This window comes from Nyctereutes procyonoides, unplaced genomic scaffold, assembly GCF_905146905.1.
Source record: "Nyctereutes procyonoides isolate TBG_1078 unplaced genomic scaffold, NYPRO_anot_genome, whole genome shotgun sequence".
Lineage (NCBI taxonomy): Eukaryota > Metazoa > Chordata > Mammalia > Carnivora > Canidae > Nyctereutes > Nyctereutes procyonoides.
Window position 1 is genome coordinate 8,345,307 of NW_026575131.1, and position 13,042 is coordinate 8,358,348.

The window sequence follows — 13,042 nt, forward strand, 5'->3', positions numbered from 1 at the left end:
GCGTTAAAGGGCCGCGGGCGTGGTGCTCCGCCGGCTACGCGGTCGCAGACACCGGCGGGAGGCGCGGATAGAAAAATAGCGTCTGCCTTTATTCGAGTCGTTTCCCCCGCCTCACGTGCCATCCCGCGTGCCCCCCCCGGGGCCCCCGGGATCTCCGAGAGCCTGAAGCAGCTGGTCCAGGGTGGGCTGCAGGGCCCGGGACACTTGCTTGGCCCTCTCCCCGAGCCGCCCGGGACTGGGGGCGCCAGGCCCCTGCAGGGTCCCCAGGAAGTCGGGCAGCTGGGAGGGCAGGGAGAAGACCGGTACGCTGCGGAACAGGGCGGGCACGGCACCCGAATGGAGCAATCCGTCGAAGTAGGCCCCCACGTAGCGGCCGGGCGCCCGGCCCTGCAGGAAGTCGGGCAGCACGCAGCTGAGCGAGGCGGCGAAGGCGTCGTGCGGGCCGTGCGGGGCGGACGCCGACGCCGCGCCCTGCAGCCACTCGTGGCACAGCGCCACGGCCCCGGGCGAGAAGAGCAGGACCACCACACCGCCCTCCTGCAGGGTCTGGCGCCGCTGCGCGTGGAACCAGGCCAGGGGCCCCTGCGCGCTCAGCTCACGACGGCTCCAAAGGTCCACGGTCACCTGCAGCGGCAGCTGGCACAGCGCTGACGCCAGGGCGCCCACCAGGCGTTCAAAGCCCGAGTCCTCGGCCGAGTAGAGGAGCAGAGCCGCGCGGGCCGTGGCGGCAGCTGCCAGAGAGAACGGAGGGCAAGAGGAGACGTGAGAAGGCCTGAGGCCCGGCCCGCTGGGGGCGGCCCCCGCCCGGCGCTTGCTCGCACTCACCCCCCGCGCGGAGGTCCTCCTTCAAGAGCCTCAGCCACCCTGTGAGGGGAGAGGGGCGCGGGCGGCCCATGAGCTCAGCCGCCACCTTCTCAAGGGAATTCTCAGGGGGCACGCCCAGCCCTGTCCCTGGGGAGTAAGGGGACTAGCGGGTGCTCACCTTTCACGTGGTCCTTCCTGAAAAGGAAGAGAAGGAAAAGCACAGAGGCCAAGAGTAGGCAGGCCAGCCACACCAGGGCCCAGCGCTGGTGAACGTCTAGGAGACCCGGGGGAAAGGACAGGCTGGTTAGATACCTTACTTTTCACCCCACTTCACTAAGGAGAACTCATTTATTTTTTTATTTTTTTTTAAATTTTTATTTATTTATGATAGTCACAGAGAGAGAGAGAGGCAGAGCCACAGGCAGAGGGAGAAGCAGGCTCCATGCACCGGGAGCCCGATGTGGGACTCGATCTCGGGTCTCCAGGATCGCGCCCTGGGCCAAAGGCAGGCGCCAAACCGCTATGCCACCCAGGGATCCCAGGAGAACTCATTTAAAAGATCTCTTGAGGCTGCCGTGTGGTGACTGAACTGGCTCAGAGAAATGGAGAGATTTGCCCAAATCCACGGTGTAGAGTGTCAGAGTCAATATATGGACATAGGTCCATCTACTTGGGTGACCCTTGGATAAGTCACTTCATCTTCTGTCTCAGTTTTCACCTCTAAAACTGGGTTCACAATAGTACCTTCTTCATAGGGTTGCTGTGAGGACCACCTATATTAATACAAAGTGGGGCGCCTGGGTGGTTCAGTGGTTGAGCATCTGCCTTACGCTCAGGGTGTGATCCCGGGTCCAGGGATTGAGTCCCACATCAGGTTCCTTGTGGGGAGCCTGCTTCTCCCTCTGCCTGTGTCTCTGCCTCTGTGTGTGTGTCTCTCATGAATAAATAAATACAATCTTAAAAAAAAATACAAAGCCCTTATGCTGGGCATAGTAAGGGCTCAAATGTCAGGTAATATTGTCTCCTAAGGCTAGGATTGTTGGGCCTTGACCTCACTGTTTTGATGACTCCAACAGCCTTCTAACTGGTGTCCCTAACCTCTTTTTTGCCTTCAAGTTCTTCACTACATGGCAGGCCCAGAGATCTTTTTAAAATACAAATTCGATTATTGCCTTTTAGGAAGCTCCTGCTTCCTGCTCTTAATATAAAATCCATTTTCCTAAGGGGTACCTGGATGGCTCAGTTGGTTAAGGGTCAACTCTTGATTTTGGCTCAGGTCACGATCTCAGGGTTGTGAGATCGTGGGTGTGGAGTGTGCTTAAGATTCTCTTCTCTCTGCTCCTTCCCCCTCTTTCTCTCTTTAAAAGAAAACAAAACAAAAAACCCAATTCCTTACATCAACTCCCAAGGTCCTAGATAGCCCTGGCATCTTTGGGATAGAGGTTTGCCTTCCAAGACTGAGGCCTGCCTTCCAAGACACTCCAGCCACACTGGCCACCTTGAAGTTCTCAAAAAAGCCTCTTCCTCTCCTTCACCTAGCTCAGCCTTCAGAACACCCGAAACCTTTTCCTGGCCTCACCCCAATCTAAGTCAGGCCCCCATTATGTGCATTTATGGATATAGACACTTTATAATGAATGCTTCAATAGCTCACATTTACTAAGCATAAGTGATTGTTTAGCTAATGTCTTCCTAGCCTTCTATGGCTGCAATTGGAGCAGGGATTGTGTCTTTTTGGTGATGCTTGAATCCCTGTAAGCTATCTTATTTTTTGAATGAAGGACGGAATGTCCCTCTGATTGATCTGAGCCAGGGAACGACAAGGCCACTGCATGTGCCCCCCTAGGAATGTCTAGATGCCAGTCTTGGTATAGAGAGGAGGGGCAGTTCTTGTAATACTCACACTTGTCCATGGGGCAGGCCCATAGTGCTCTCAGCTCATCTTCCCACAGCTGTAAGATACAAACAAAACCAAGGCCACAGCCCCAGAAGTTCCACCAAGTTCTGGCCAGCCTGATCTCCAAATTCCCAGTCTCAACTTTGCACACTTCATACACACACAGGTCCCTGAAAGCCACTCTTTGATCGTGCTGTGCCTACTCCATGCCAAATCTGGCCCACATGAAATCACCCTTCCTTGAAGCTCTCCCTGGAACCCAGTGCTTAGCACATATGAATTTGGTTCTGTTTACTGTTTTCTAGCCATCAGTGAGCAACTTGGGAACAGGAACTATATGCTTCTTCAACTCTTGGCTTCCCCAGGGCTGGACACAAAATAAGCAGAAATAGATGATGAGTGGGTACTAGAGGGGCAGTGAGGAGGCCCCTGCCTAGGAAGAGTGAGAGTTTCCCTGGTGCCCTTTTCTAGGCACAGGAAGAGATGGAAGAAGTTAAATACAGACCTTTAGGCCTACTGCCCTTGGGCATTGGCACAGGGCCCTCCTGCCACCTACTCACCTGCAGACACTGGCCTGACTGCAGGTCTTGTAGTAATTGCTCTCCAAGGCGAGCTGCCCTCTGCCAAGCCAAAAGGAGGCTGTCACCTAGGGGCACCACACTTAGGAGACCACCAAGCTGCAGCTGAGCAGAATAGTGGCAGGGTGGGGGGTGGTGCAGGGCTAGAGACTTGTAAGAGGTCGCTGAGAACAGGGCCTGGGTCGGAGTCCACCCCCAAATACCCAGAGACCAGCATAGGGCCTGGCACAGAGGAGAAACTGAAAATTTGAAGCCAGATTTGAGATGGAACCAGAAAGGTACATGGAGGAGGGTCCACTCGTCCTCACCGTGGAGGCCTTGCTGAGTAGTGGGGTGCAGCCACTGGGTTCTAAGGCACAGAGTGATCTGTTGTCCTGGAGGCCTCGTGTCTCTACCAGCAGCAGATCATCCTTGAGGGCCCTGAGGGAGTCTGGAAGGGGGGAGAGCCCACTCTGAGTGAGACCCAGCCATGCTGGAGGCTGCCACTTGCTCCCACCCCTTCCCATGCCTGACCTCCACCCCCATGAGCTGGCACTTCCAGGGCTCACCTCTATTGCAATGGCCCTGTCCCAACCTTCCCCAGGCTTCACTCACCAGCCCACAAGCACTCCTGTAGCTGCAGCTTCTCCCTGCTGCTCACCTGCTTAGAAGAAGTCAAGGTTAAAGGCCCACAGAAAAGCAAGAGGCATGGCCACAACAGAAAAAAAGGACAGTAAGGGGAGGCCTGTCAGGATGTGTGTGGGGGGCAGGGGCGGGGGGGGGGGGCGTCCTGCATTCTGGACCTAATGTTAGGCAGATCAGGGTTCAAGGCTGGGTGATAAGGAGATACTTTATTTTTCTCAGCCTCAACCTCATGAGGGCATCTGATCTGAAGAGCCTTATGACCCTAAATTATCTCTTTTCATGTCTGAAAAGCACTTTATACATTCCCTTCTCATCTAACCACCTTTACCAAAAGGCCTCACCTGACGACTCCACTTCTATACTGTATTATTCACTGAGTCTACCGTCTGTCTTTCTCCATCAGAACATAAGCTCTCTAGAGTGGGTACATGTATTGGTTTTATTCACTACTGTGAAGTAGTTAACTATCATCCTCATTAAACAGATGAGGAGACTGATGTTCAGAGCAGTGAAATGACTTGCTCAGAGTCCCACAGCAGTGCTAAAATAAACAGTACGAATCTCACAGGTAGCCTATAACAGAAGACAGTGAATTATTGGGGGGGTGTCCACGTGGGGTCCAGCCCCTTCTTACCTGGACACAGAGGTTGGGGTGGGCATTCAGCAATGGCAACTCAAGTGTCTTCTGTGGAAAAGGGGTAATGGGTGAGGTCAGGAAATGTGATCCCTGGGCTCCCCTTCCTTTCCTGATCCCAGGAGCCTCCCACAACTTCACTTACATTTACAGTGACATTTGCTTGATACAGAGGCGGGACCAGCGACTGGCAGGGGCCCCCGCCTGGTGCCTGCCAACATAGAGTGGCCTCAGCAAGCAGTGAGCAGGGTGCATCTAACCGCCAGCCCCGTGGGGGCAGTAGCTGCAGCCGGGCTGCACGCCAGAGGTTCCGGTGTGCCCGAGGGTCTGCGAGGAGAGGGTGGGGTCACTGGGCATGCAGCATGTGGCCACCTGCACCATTCCACCCTGGCCCCAGCCCTGGTCTGCTCACCCTCCCTAAAGGGACAGACACTTGTCCTGACAGAGTCGGGTTCTAAAGGCCACACCTGGAAAAGAAATAGAGCTCTATTAGTCCATTCTACCCAGCTGACCCTCCAGGAATATGTGCCAGGCCCTCTGCTAGGCACTGGGGATGCATTCATTCAACTAATATTTCATCAACACTTGCCCAGTCTTTTTCCCTTTGTAAAGCCCTAGAGTTGCACACTTTTATTTTTCCAGCAAATCCTATGCCATTATCTAGAAATACCTTAATTCAACAGACTTTTAATGAGTACCTACTCTGTGTCTTAGCACTAGGGGTGTTGATAACTAAATCCATAGTCATTTTGTGTGAACCTACTATATGCCGGGTACTGTGCTAAGTGTTAAGACACATTCATTTATTTTTCCAATAGAATATATATGTATTTTTAAAGTAAACTCTACCCACAGTGTGGGGCTCAATCTCATAACCCTGAGATCAAGAGTCACACGCTCTTTTGACTGAGCCAGCCAGGTACCTCATTTGTTTCAATAAACTTTTATTTTTTAAAAGATCTTATTTATTTATTCATGAGAGACACAGAGAGAGAGGCAGAAACAGGCCCCATGCAGGGAGCCCAACTCAGGACTTGATCCCAGGATCATGCCCTGGGCTGAAGGCAGCGCTAAACCGCTGAGCACCCAGGCTGCCCACTTTCAATAAACTTTTAAAGCACCTCTATTCCGTACTTAGCCCTGTGGTAAGCAGTATAGATAATACATTAATTTATTCAGCAAACTTTTAATTAAGAACACCTACTATGTGGCAGGCATTGTGCTTGGCAGTAAGGATGTTTATATCACAGCAAACATTTCATGAACATCTGTTGTGTGTCCTATCATAGTGTGTTTGTAGAGTTTCATTCATTCATTCATTCATTCCTTTAACAGACTTTTTAAAAGATTTTATTTATTCATGAGAGAGAGGGAGGCAGAGACAGAAGCAGGCTCCATGCAGGGAGCCTGATGGGACTCGATCCTGGGTCTCCAGGATCAGGCCCTGGGCCGAAGGCAGTGCTAAACCGCTAAGCCACCCGGGCAGCCCCTTTAACAGACTTAATTAGCACCTACTACATTCCAGGTAGGAATTGTGCAAGGCTCTGGGGGAGTTACTAAATTTGAATTAGGTATTATTTCCTTGTCATCAAGAAAATTACAAAGTCACATTTGTAGTAAGGATAAAAAATGTATATAAATTAACAAATTGATCACTCATTTATTGAGCACGTATTGTGTGCAAGAAGATGCCCAAATGAGAAAGGAAGTGATAAATGAACAAGAAAAGACAGAAGTGCAAGAAGACTGGAAGAAAGGAGAGGCCACACAGTTGAGGAAAAGCTTTGGGAAGCTTTGAGGTAACATTTGAGCTGGAAGGATTTGGTTGTATAGAAAAGAAGTGAAGGCATTTCAGGTAGTGGAAATGACAGGTGTTCATGCTAGAGATAAAATAGAGAGGACCTGATCACCATATAAATGTGCAATCAGAAGAGGAAAGAGAGACACCTGGCTAATTCAGTTGGTAGAACATGCAACTCTTGATCTCAAGGTTGTTAAGTTCAAGCCCCATGCTGGGTGTAAAGATTACTTAAAAGTAAAATCTAGAAGAAGAAGAAGAAGGAGGAGGAGGAGGAGGAGGAGGAGGAGGAGGAGGAGGAGGAGGAGAAAGAAGAAGAAGAAAGAAAAAGAAAGAAAGAAGAAAGAAAGAAAGAAAGAAAGAAAGAAGAAAGAAAGAAAGAAAGAAAGAAAGAAGAAGAAAGAAGAAGAAGGACGCCTGGGTGGCCCAGCAGTTGAGCATCTGCCTTCTGCTCAGGGCGTGATCCCGGGTCCAAGGATGGAGATCCGCATCAGGCTCCCTGTGGGGAGCCTGCTTCTCCCTCTGCCTGTGTCTCTGCTTCTCTCTGTGTGTCTCCCATGAATAAATAAAATCTTTTAAAAAATTAAATAAATAAAAATAAGGAGAAGGAGGAGGAGGAGAAAGAGCCAACATATAGAAGCCTAGATACTTCCTTTTATAAAATCTCCATAAGGCTGGCATTGTTATTCCATTTACAGACTCAGAGAGGTGAAGTGACTTGCACAAAGCCACAGTTAGCAAATGGCAACAGTCAGGATTCAAACCAGTCTGAGTTCACAGCACATGCTGTGTTTTCCAGAGGAGCACAAAGAAGCAATTGGAGGAGCAGGGAAAGGCCTCAAGGAAGAGGTGACATTTGAATGGGGCCATGAGGGCAGCCCCGCTGGCACAGGGATTTAGTGCCGCCTGGAGCCTGGGGTGTGATTCCGGAGACCCAGGATTGAATCCCATGTCAGGCTCCCTGCATGGTGCCTGCTTCTCCCTCTGCCTGTGTCTCTGCCTCTCTCTTTCTCTCTCTCTCTCTGTGTCTCTATGAATAAATAAATAAATCTTTAAAAAGAATGGGGCCATGAAGCATGAGTAGGAGTCCTGGTGCATAGAGGCTCATGAAGAACATTCAGAGCCTGCAATAGGCAGAAGACATGGCAGCAAAGGTCAAGAAAGGGCTAGTCACCTTAGGGAGAAAGAGTTCCCATCTCAAAGAGGAGTGTGGAGGATGGTGAGACAAGGAAGGTAAAGGCCACCTCCCTCATCAATGCCACAACCCCCTTCCCCTGGCACCTAGCTGCACTCTTTTCTTACCTGAATACAAAGGCAAGGAAACAGGTCTGTGTGGTTCAAGGTAATGGTCTGTGGCCCAGTCTGTGGGACAAACAGAAGGCGAGAAGTTGGAGAAGATGAGGAGGAGGAAGGCTGGAAGCCAGACTTGAGGAAACCAGGCAGGCAGCTGTTCCCCCACCAGTGTTTCTTGCTTTGGGTGTGGGTTGCTGTATCCTCTTCAAGGATCCCCTTTGATGATGCACTCACATCCTTAGCCTGGGCATCAGCCTAGAGTGGGAATGGACTTGGGGAGGCAGAGCCCTCACCAGGTTTCTGTGCCACCAGGGTTTTGTAGGGCCCTGGATTTGGTTCCAGTACAGGGAGAGGCCAAAGTGCTGCTCCTCAGAGACATCCAGCACCAGGTATACATCGTCACCATCAGCAGACACATTGAGCCAGGGCAGGGCTGTGGGGGGATGCAAAGAGAAACTTCTTTCACCCTTTTTCTATACTCAGCCCTGGTCGTATCCCTCCAACTGACCCTTTGGAGTTTCCTTCAAATCCCTGAGACTGGAAGGCCCTTGGAGGGCAGAGATCTCAGACCAGACTTTGTCCCTAGCAGCCAGCCCAGTATCTTGAAACAACTCTTCTCCCTCTGCAGCCAGAAGGATCCTATAAACACTGTAAGATAAATCATGCTTCTCTGCTCAGAACCTTCTGATGAGCCCCCCAAATTACTCCCAGAGTAAAAGCCAGGGTCCTTACAATGGCTTGCAAGATCCTACCTGTTCTAACCTCATTTCCTAGCACTCTTGTACTTAATTAATCTGCTGCAAACACACTGCCCTCTTTACTAATACTTAAACACACCGGATACATTCCTGCTTCAGGCCTTTGCACTGGCTGTTCCCTCTGCATATGGAATGTTTTTCCCTCAGATACCCATTTGGCTCCTCCCATACCTCCTTCAGTTGTTTACTCACTAGAGTGAGGACAGCCTTGACTGCTGCAGCTCCCAACTCCTTTATCTTTCTTCCCTTTCCCCAAATTTTCTCCATAGCACCAATTACGTCTTACTGCATAGTTCACATCTCCCATGTGTTTATTGTGTCCTCCACCACCTGTACCCTGACCTTGACTCCCATTTAGAATGTCAGCTCTGTAAGTCCGGGATTTTTGTCAGTTTTGTTTATTGGTTTATCTCTACTGCCTAGGACTATTCCTTGGGCAGAGTCGCTGCTCAATAAGTATCTGTTGAACAGGGACACCTGGGTGGTTTAGTCAGTTAAGCATCTGCCTTAGGCTCAGGTCATGATCTTGGGGTCCTGGGATTGAGCCCTGCTTTGGACTCCCTGCTCAATAGGTCTGCTTCTCCCTCCCCCTCTACCCTCCCCCTGGGTTGTGCTCTCCCGCTCTCTTTCTCTCAATGAATAAATAAAATCTTTTAAAATAAATGTCTGTTGAATAAATGAACCAGTGTCTACTGAATGAATGAGTGCACTTAACACTTTTTTTTTAAAGATTTTATTTATTTATTCATGAGAGATACAGAGAGAGGCAGAGACATAGACAGAGGGAGAAGCAGGCTCCTCACAGGGAGCCCGATGTGGGACTCGATCCCCAGACCCGGGATCACACCCGAGCCAAAGGCAGACACTAAACTGCTGAGTTACCCAGGCATCCCAACACACTTTTCTATATGTATCTTATACCACAGTAAAAAAGAAAATACAATATGAAAAGTGAACAAAGTGAAAATCAAATTCAAATAGTGCCTAGGAAAAATCATCAGAGCCTTGACTTTCCTAACCTTTATTTTATGGTTTAATATTATTTTTATTTTGATATATGGTGGTAGTGGGGTGTACCATAATCTTAACAATGCTTTGGGCCTCTAGATGTTCCTCATACTAATAAATAAATCTGTTATAAAGAGTGAGAGATTTACCTTCATGTTCCCAATGCGTGGTACAGAATAGGACCTACTGCAGTTATGTGTGATGAATGAATGAACTCTATGAGCATCTGGATTGTGGGAAGCCCAGACCTGAAGCCACCTCCAGGGTCCCTCACACTCTAGACCCTGCCCCTCCCTCCTTCCAGCCCCACTGGCCATAGCCCCTACCCCAGCAGCTCTGGATGCTGTCCCGGACTTCGAGCCCCTTGCAGTCTGGGGAGAGATCACAGAAAAGCCTCCAGTGGGACCAGGAGCCAAAGATAAAAAAGGGGGCAATCCAACCCATGGGGAGCACTGGGAAGGACTCCTTATCCCCTAAATACCAACCCATCTATCCAATGCCCAAAGCACCTTCCTCAGGCACTGGGAAGTAATATCACCTGAGGAGAGGAGACAAGAGGGATAGATTCTGGGGAGGATGGGAGCTCAGACCTCTGCCTGAGAGTGGATGGGACTAGGAAGGGGGTGAAAGCAGAATGGCAATGGTCAGAGGGGAAAGAGACTAGAGGGGCCAGGACTCAGGGTCCCTGAAGCTCTGGGGCACTTACCAGGCAACTGCTGTGTGAAGTTGAGTTCTTTCTGGTACCTGGGCTGAGTGTAGGACCAGATTCGCACCTCAGCCCCCAGAGCAGCCTCAAAGCAGTCAAATACTACAGAGCCCTGTGAGGAGAGGAGTGGTGGATGGCTGGTGGTATAGGCTCAGAATACAGGCCAAGGGCTCTGAGCTCCTCCATGGGCAGCTCTACTCCCCTCCCCCCAAGCCAATGACTCTATACTGTACAGCCCCAAATTCTCCCATTAATGTTTCCTTTAAAGGCCTCTAGTTCTAAAGCACACACCCTAAGTAGGGGAGGGATAAGGGCCCTCGATATCTGAGTCCCTGCCCCCACCTCTGCTGTCCTGAGCCATGTGGCCAAAGCTAAGGTGATCAGATACCCCAATACAGATGTGGGATGCCACTTCCCACAGCCAATGCCCTAGTGGTCCTCACAACTGCCCTTTGAGGTGGGCCAGCAGATTTTCTCCCGTTCTACAATTTTCAAGGCAAGAGGATATTGGCTAGGAGCTGGGGGCATGAGGGAAAGTCAAGGGTTTGCGTGATTTGGCCCAAGTGAAGTTACACCTTCCAAACACATGTGGCCTCCTGAAGTAGGGAGAAGCCTCAACACCCTGCACCACGGTATATACACAGGGCAGACATGGTATTGCAGAAAGCCCAGAGAAGTGGATCCAGCCCACAGACCTCCCCGGTCTAACCTCAGTTTCTGTCTCTGGAAAATGAGGGTAATAATAAACCCTAGTTCAGGCATACTTTTGAAGATTACAAAAGAAAGTGAAAATTAAATTTCCTGAAACCCTTCAGAGCTGGGCATTACACCAGGCGTTTTACGCATACCAGCTCATCTACTTTTCACAACAGCCATATGAGGTAGGACTATTATTATTTCCATTTTACAGATAGGAAAAAAGAAGCATAAAGGCTGAAAGGGCTTGCCTGAAGCCCCGCCAGAGTCAGTACACAGAGATAACACACACAGAGATAACACATACAAGAGGACTTCACAGATGTCATATTTAGAAGATAGTCATTGCTATTATTATTATTTCGCATACCACAGACTGACCAGGCTGCGCGAGGGCAGCAGGCACTTGCACCTCCAGCAGGACGCACCGTGCAGTGGGGTATGCCTGGAAGGAGAGCACCACTTGGGCCTGGAGAAAGGCTGTGAGCAACAGGGTGGGGCACTGGTCAGCCCAGAGGCCTTGGGCAAGGCCCTGGCTAGGGGCAGTTGGGCCAGCTGGGTTGTCCTCACCATTCCCAGGCTCCTCCAGTTCTGGATCAGCTGCTCTTCCAAACTTGTCCTCATCTTTAGGCTCTTCCCAGTGGCCTAGAAGGAGCCGAGAACAAGGCCCAGGTCAGGCCCCAGCTCTGGGCTGGCCTTGGGCTTGGTTTCCTTCCTGAAAGCCCAGTGCTGGGAAGGAGGGGCCAGGCCTGGGGCCTGGGGGGTAGACAGGGAGACCAGGCTGACCTGGGGGTCCTATGATCAGTGTTCTCCAGGAGAATACTGAGGATGCGCAGGACTGCCTGACCAACTCCTCTGCCCTTGTGCCCATCCAAACGTGCTGACATGTGCACATACAGTTGGGAAATATAATGCTCACCATGCACAGCCAAGTGGATGGCCACACGCACACAGAGGTCACAGTCAGTCTCCTGGTAGCACCTCAACACCAGTTCTGTCTGCAGGCGTGTGGGCACCAGCACAGGACCTGGGGCAGACACGATGCTCCCAGGCAGGCAGAGCACGTCACCATCTGTGCATAAAAGATAGTGGGAACTAAAGCTGTTCATAATGCAGAGGTTAGTTGTACCTGACACCCCCAGAAGGCCAAGGAGTTTGGGGCTCTTCCCAGGCTGTGGGTGGGTGGTGAGGGCATGGAACTGGAACATCACCCCTCCCCTCCCTTCCACCAACCTGGACAGTTCTTTTCTTTCTAACAGTAGGGCTACTCACCCCAGAGGTGGCAGGAAAGGCCCTGGGAAGGAGGTAAAGAGTGTCAGAGTTCATGCCATGAAATCTAGACATTTCTCCCTGCCTGATATCCCTGCCCACCCTTCTGGGCCTCCTCATTCAAGCTCCTCCCAGAAGACAAACCCAGCTCTTGCCCCCTCCTCATTCTTCTCTTATCCCATCAGCACCAGACAGACCAGCCAGGGCAGTTCTGGTGGTAGTGACAGTGACAGGAACCAGGCTAGGGCCTCAATGGGCCGCAGACTGAAACTTGTGCTTTCCTCAACCCTCCCAGTGCCCCAGACTTACCGGAGAGCAGCGGGCAGTGTCCTGAGGCCCCATAAGCTTCTCTAAAGAGAGGACCATGGGGCTTCGGCCCAGTGCCAAGGACAACAGGAACCAAGGCACAGGCATCTTCCAGGTGCCAGGAGGCACCAAGGCCCAAGGCCCTGTCCGTCCCCCCCCAAAGGGGGGGGCAGACACCGTACCTCTGCTCCCACTCAGCCCCAAGCTTGCGGGTAGGAGGGGCTAGAATCCCTCCTCAGCCTGGGGTCCCGGTGCTGGCTTGAGTACTCCCTCTCCTGGGAGTCCTGAATCCCGTCCCAGTCCCAGCCAGAGTGCTTTCGTTTTGGCTCCCGGCAGGCAGCAGGCTTTTCCCGCCCCGCCCAGTCCCTCCCACCAACACCAGGCCTGGGAGCCAGCAGCCTTGGACTGGGGTGGTGGCCTTGTCTCCTTCCCCTCTCCTCCTCCTCCTTCTCTGCTGACACCTGGCTAGGAGGGGCCCCTGATGAGGGTGGTGGCAGCACAGCTGAGTAAGGGAGCTCTTACTCACCCTGGGAGTCCCTAAGGAAGAGGCCTTGGGCAATCCTGGGGCATTTCCACTTCCTACATGAATCTGAGATTTTGGCACCCATTAAGTTCCCTCATACTGTGCATCCCTCTCTTCACACATCTGCCCTGGGACTCAATTACCCTTT

At 51.4% G+C, this 13,042-nt stretch overlaps 1 protein-coding gene across 5 annotated transcripts; it reads right to left on the reverse strand.

Annotated features, from left to right (window-relative positions):
- Nucleotides 1-68: 68 nt before the first annotated feature.
- Nucleotides 69-12,506, reverse strand: IL17RC (interleukin 17 receptor C). 5 transcript variants are annotated; one of them, XM_055344701.1, is made up of 19 exons: nucleotides 12,375-12,506; nucleotides 12,069-12,090; nucleotides 11,716-11,868; nucleotides 11,367-11,441; nucleotides 11,167-11,276; nucleotides 10,101-10,212; nucleotides 9,721-9,765; nucleotides 7,922-8,061; nucleotides 7,638-7,697; nucleotides 4,950-5,004; nucleotides 4,683-4,864; nucleotides 4,538-4,588; nucleotides 3,874-3,919; nucleotides 3,588-3,709; nucleotides 3,262-3,321; nucleotides 2,708-2,756; nucleotides 983-1,078; nucleotides 826-864; nucleotides 69-731 (listed from the first exon to the last, which is right to left on the reverse strand). In XM_055344701.1, exons 1-19 carry the CDS (start codon nucleotides 12,477-12,479, stop codon nucleotides 112-114), a joined length of 2,142 nt encoding a protein of 713 aa, XP_055200676.1. In that variant the 5' UTR covers nucleotides 12,480-12,506; the 3' UTR covers nucleotides 69-111. The 5 variants fall into 5 exon arrangements, with proteins under 5 accessions (XP_055200676.1, XP_055200678.1, XP_055200679.1 ...); XM_055344703.1 differs by lacking the exon at nucleotides 9,721-9,765; XM_055344704.1 differs by lacking the exon at nucleotides 3,262-3,321.
- Between the last annotated feature and the right edge of the window lie 536 nt (nucleotides 12,507-13,042).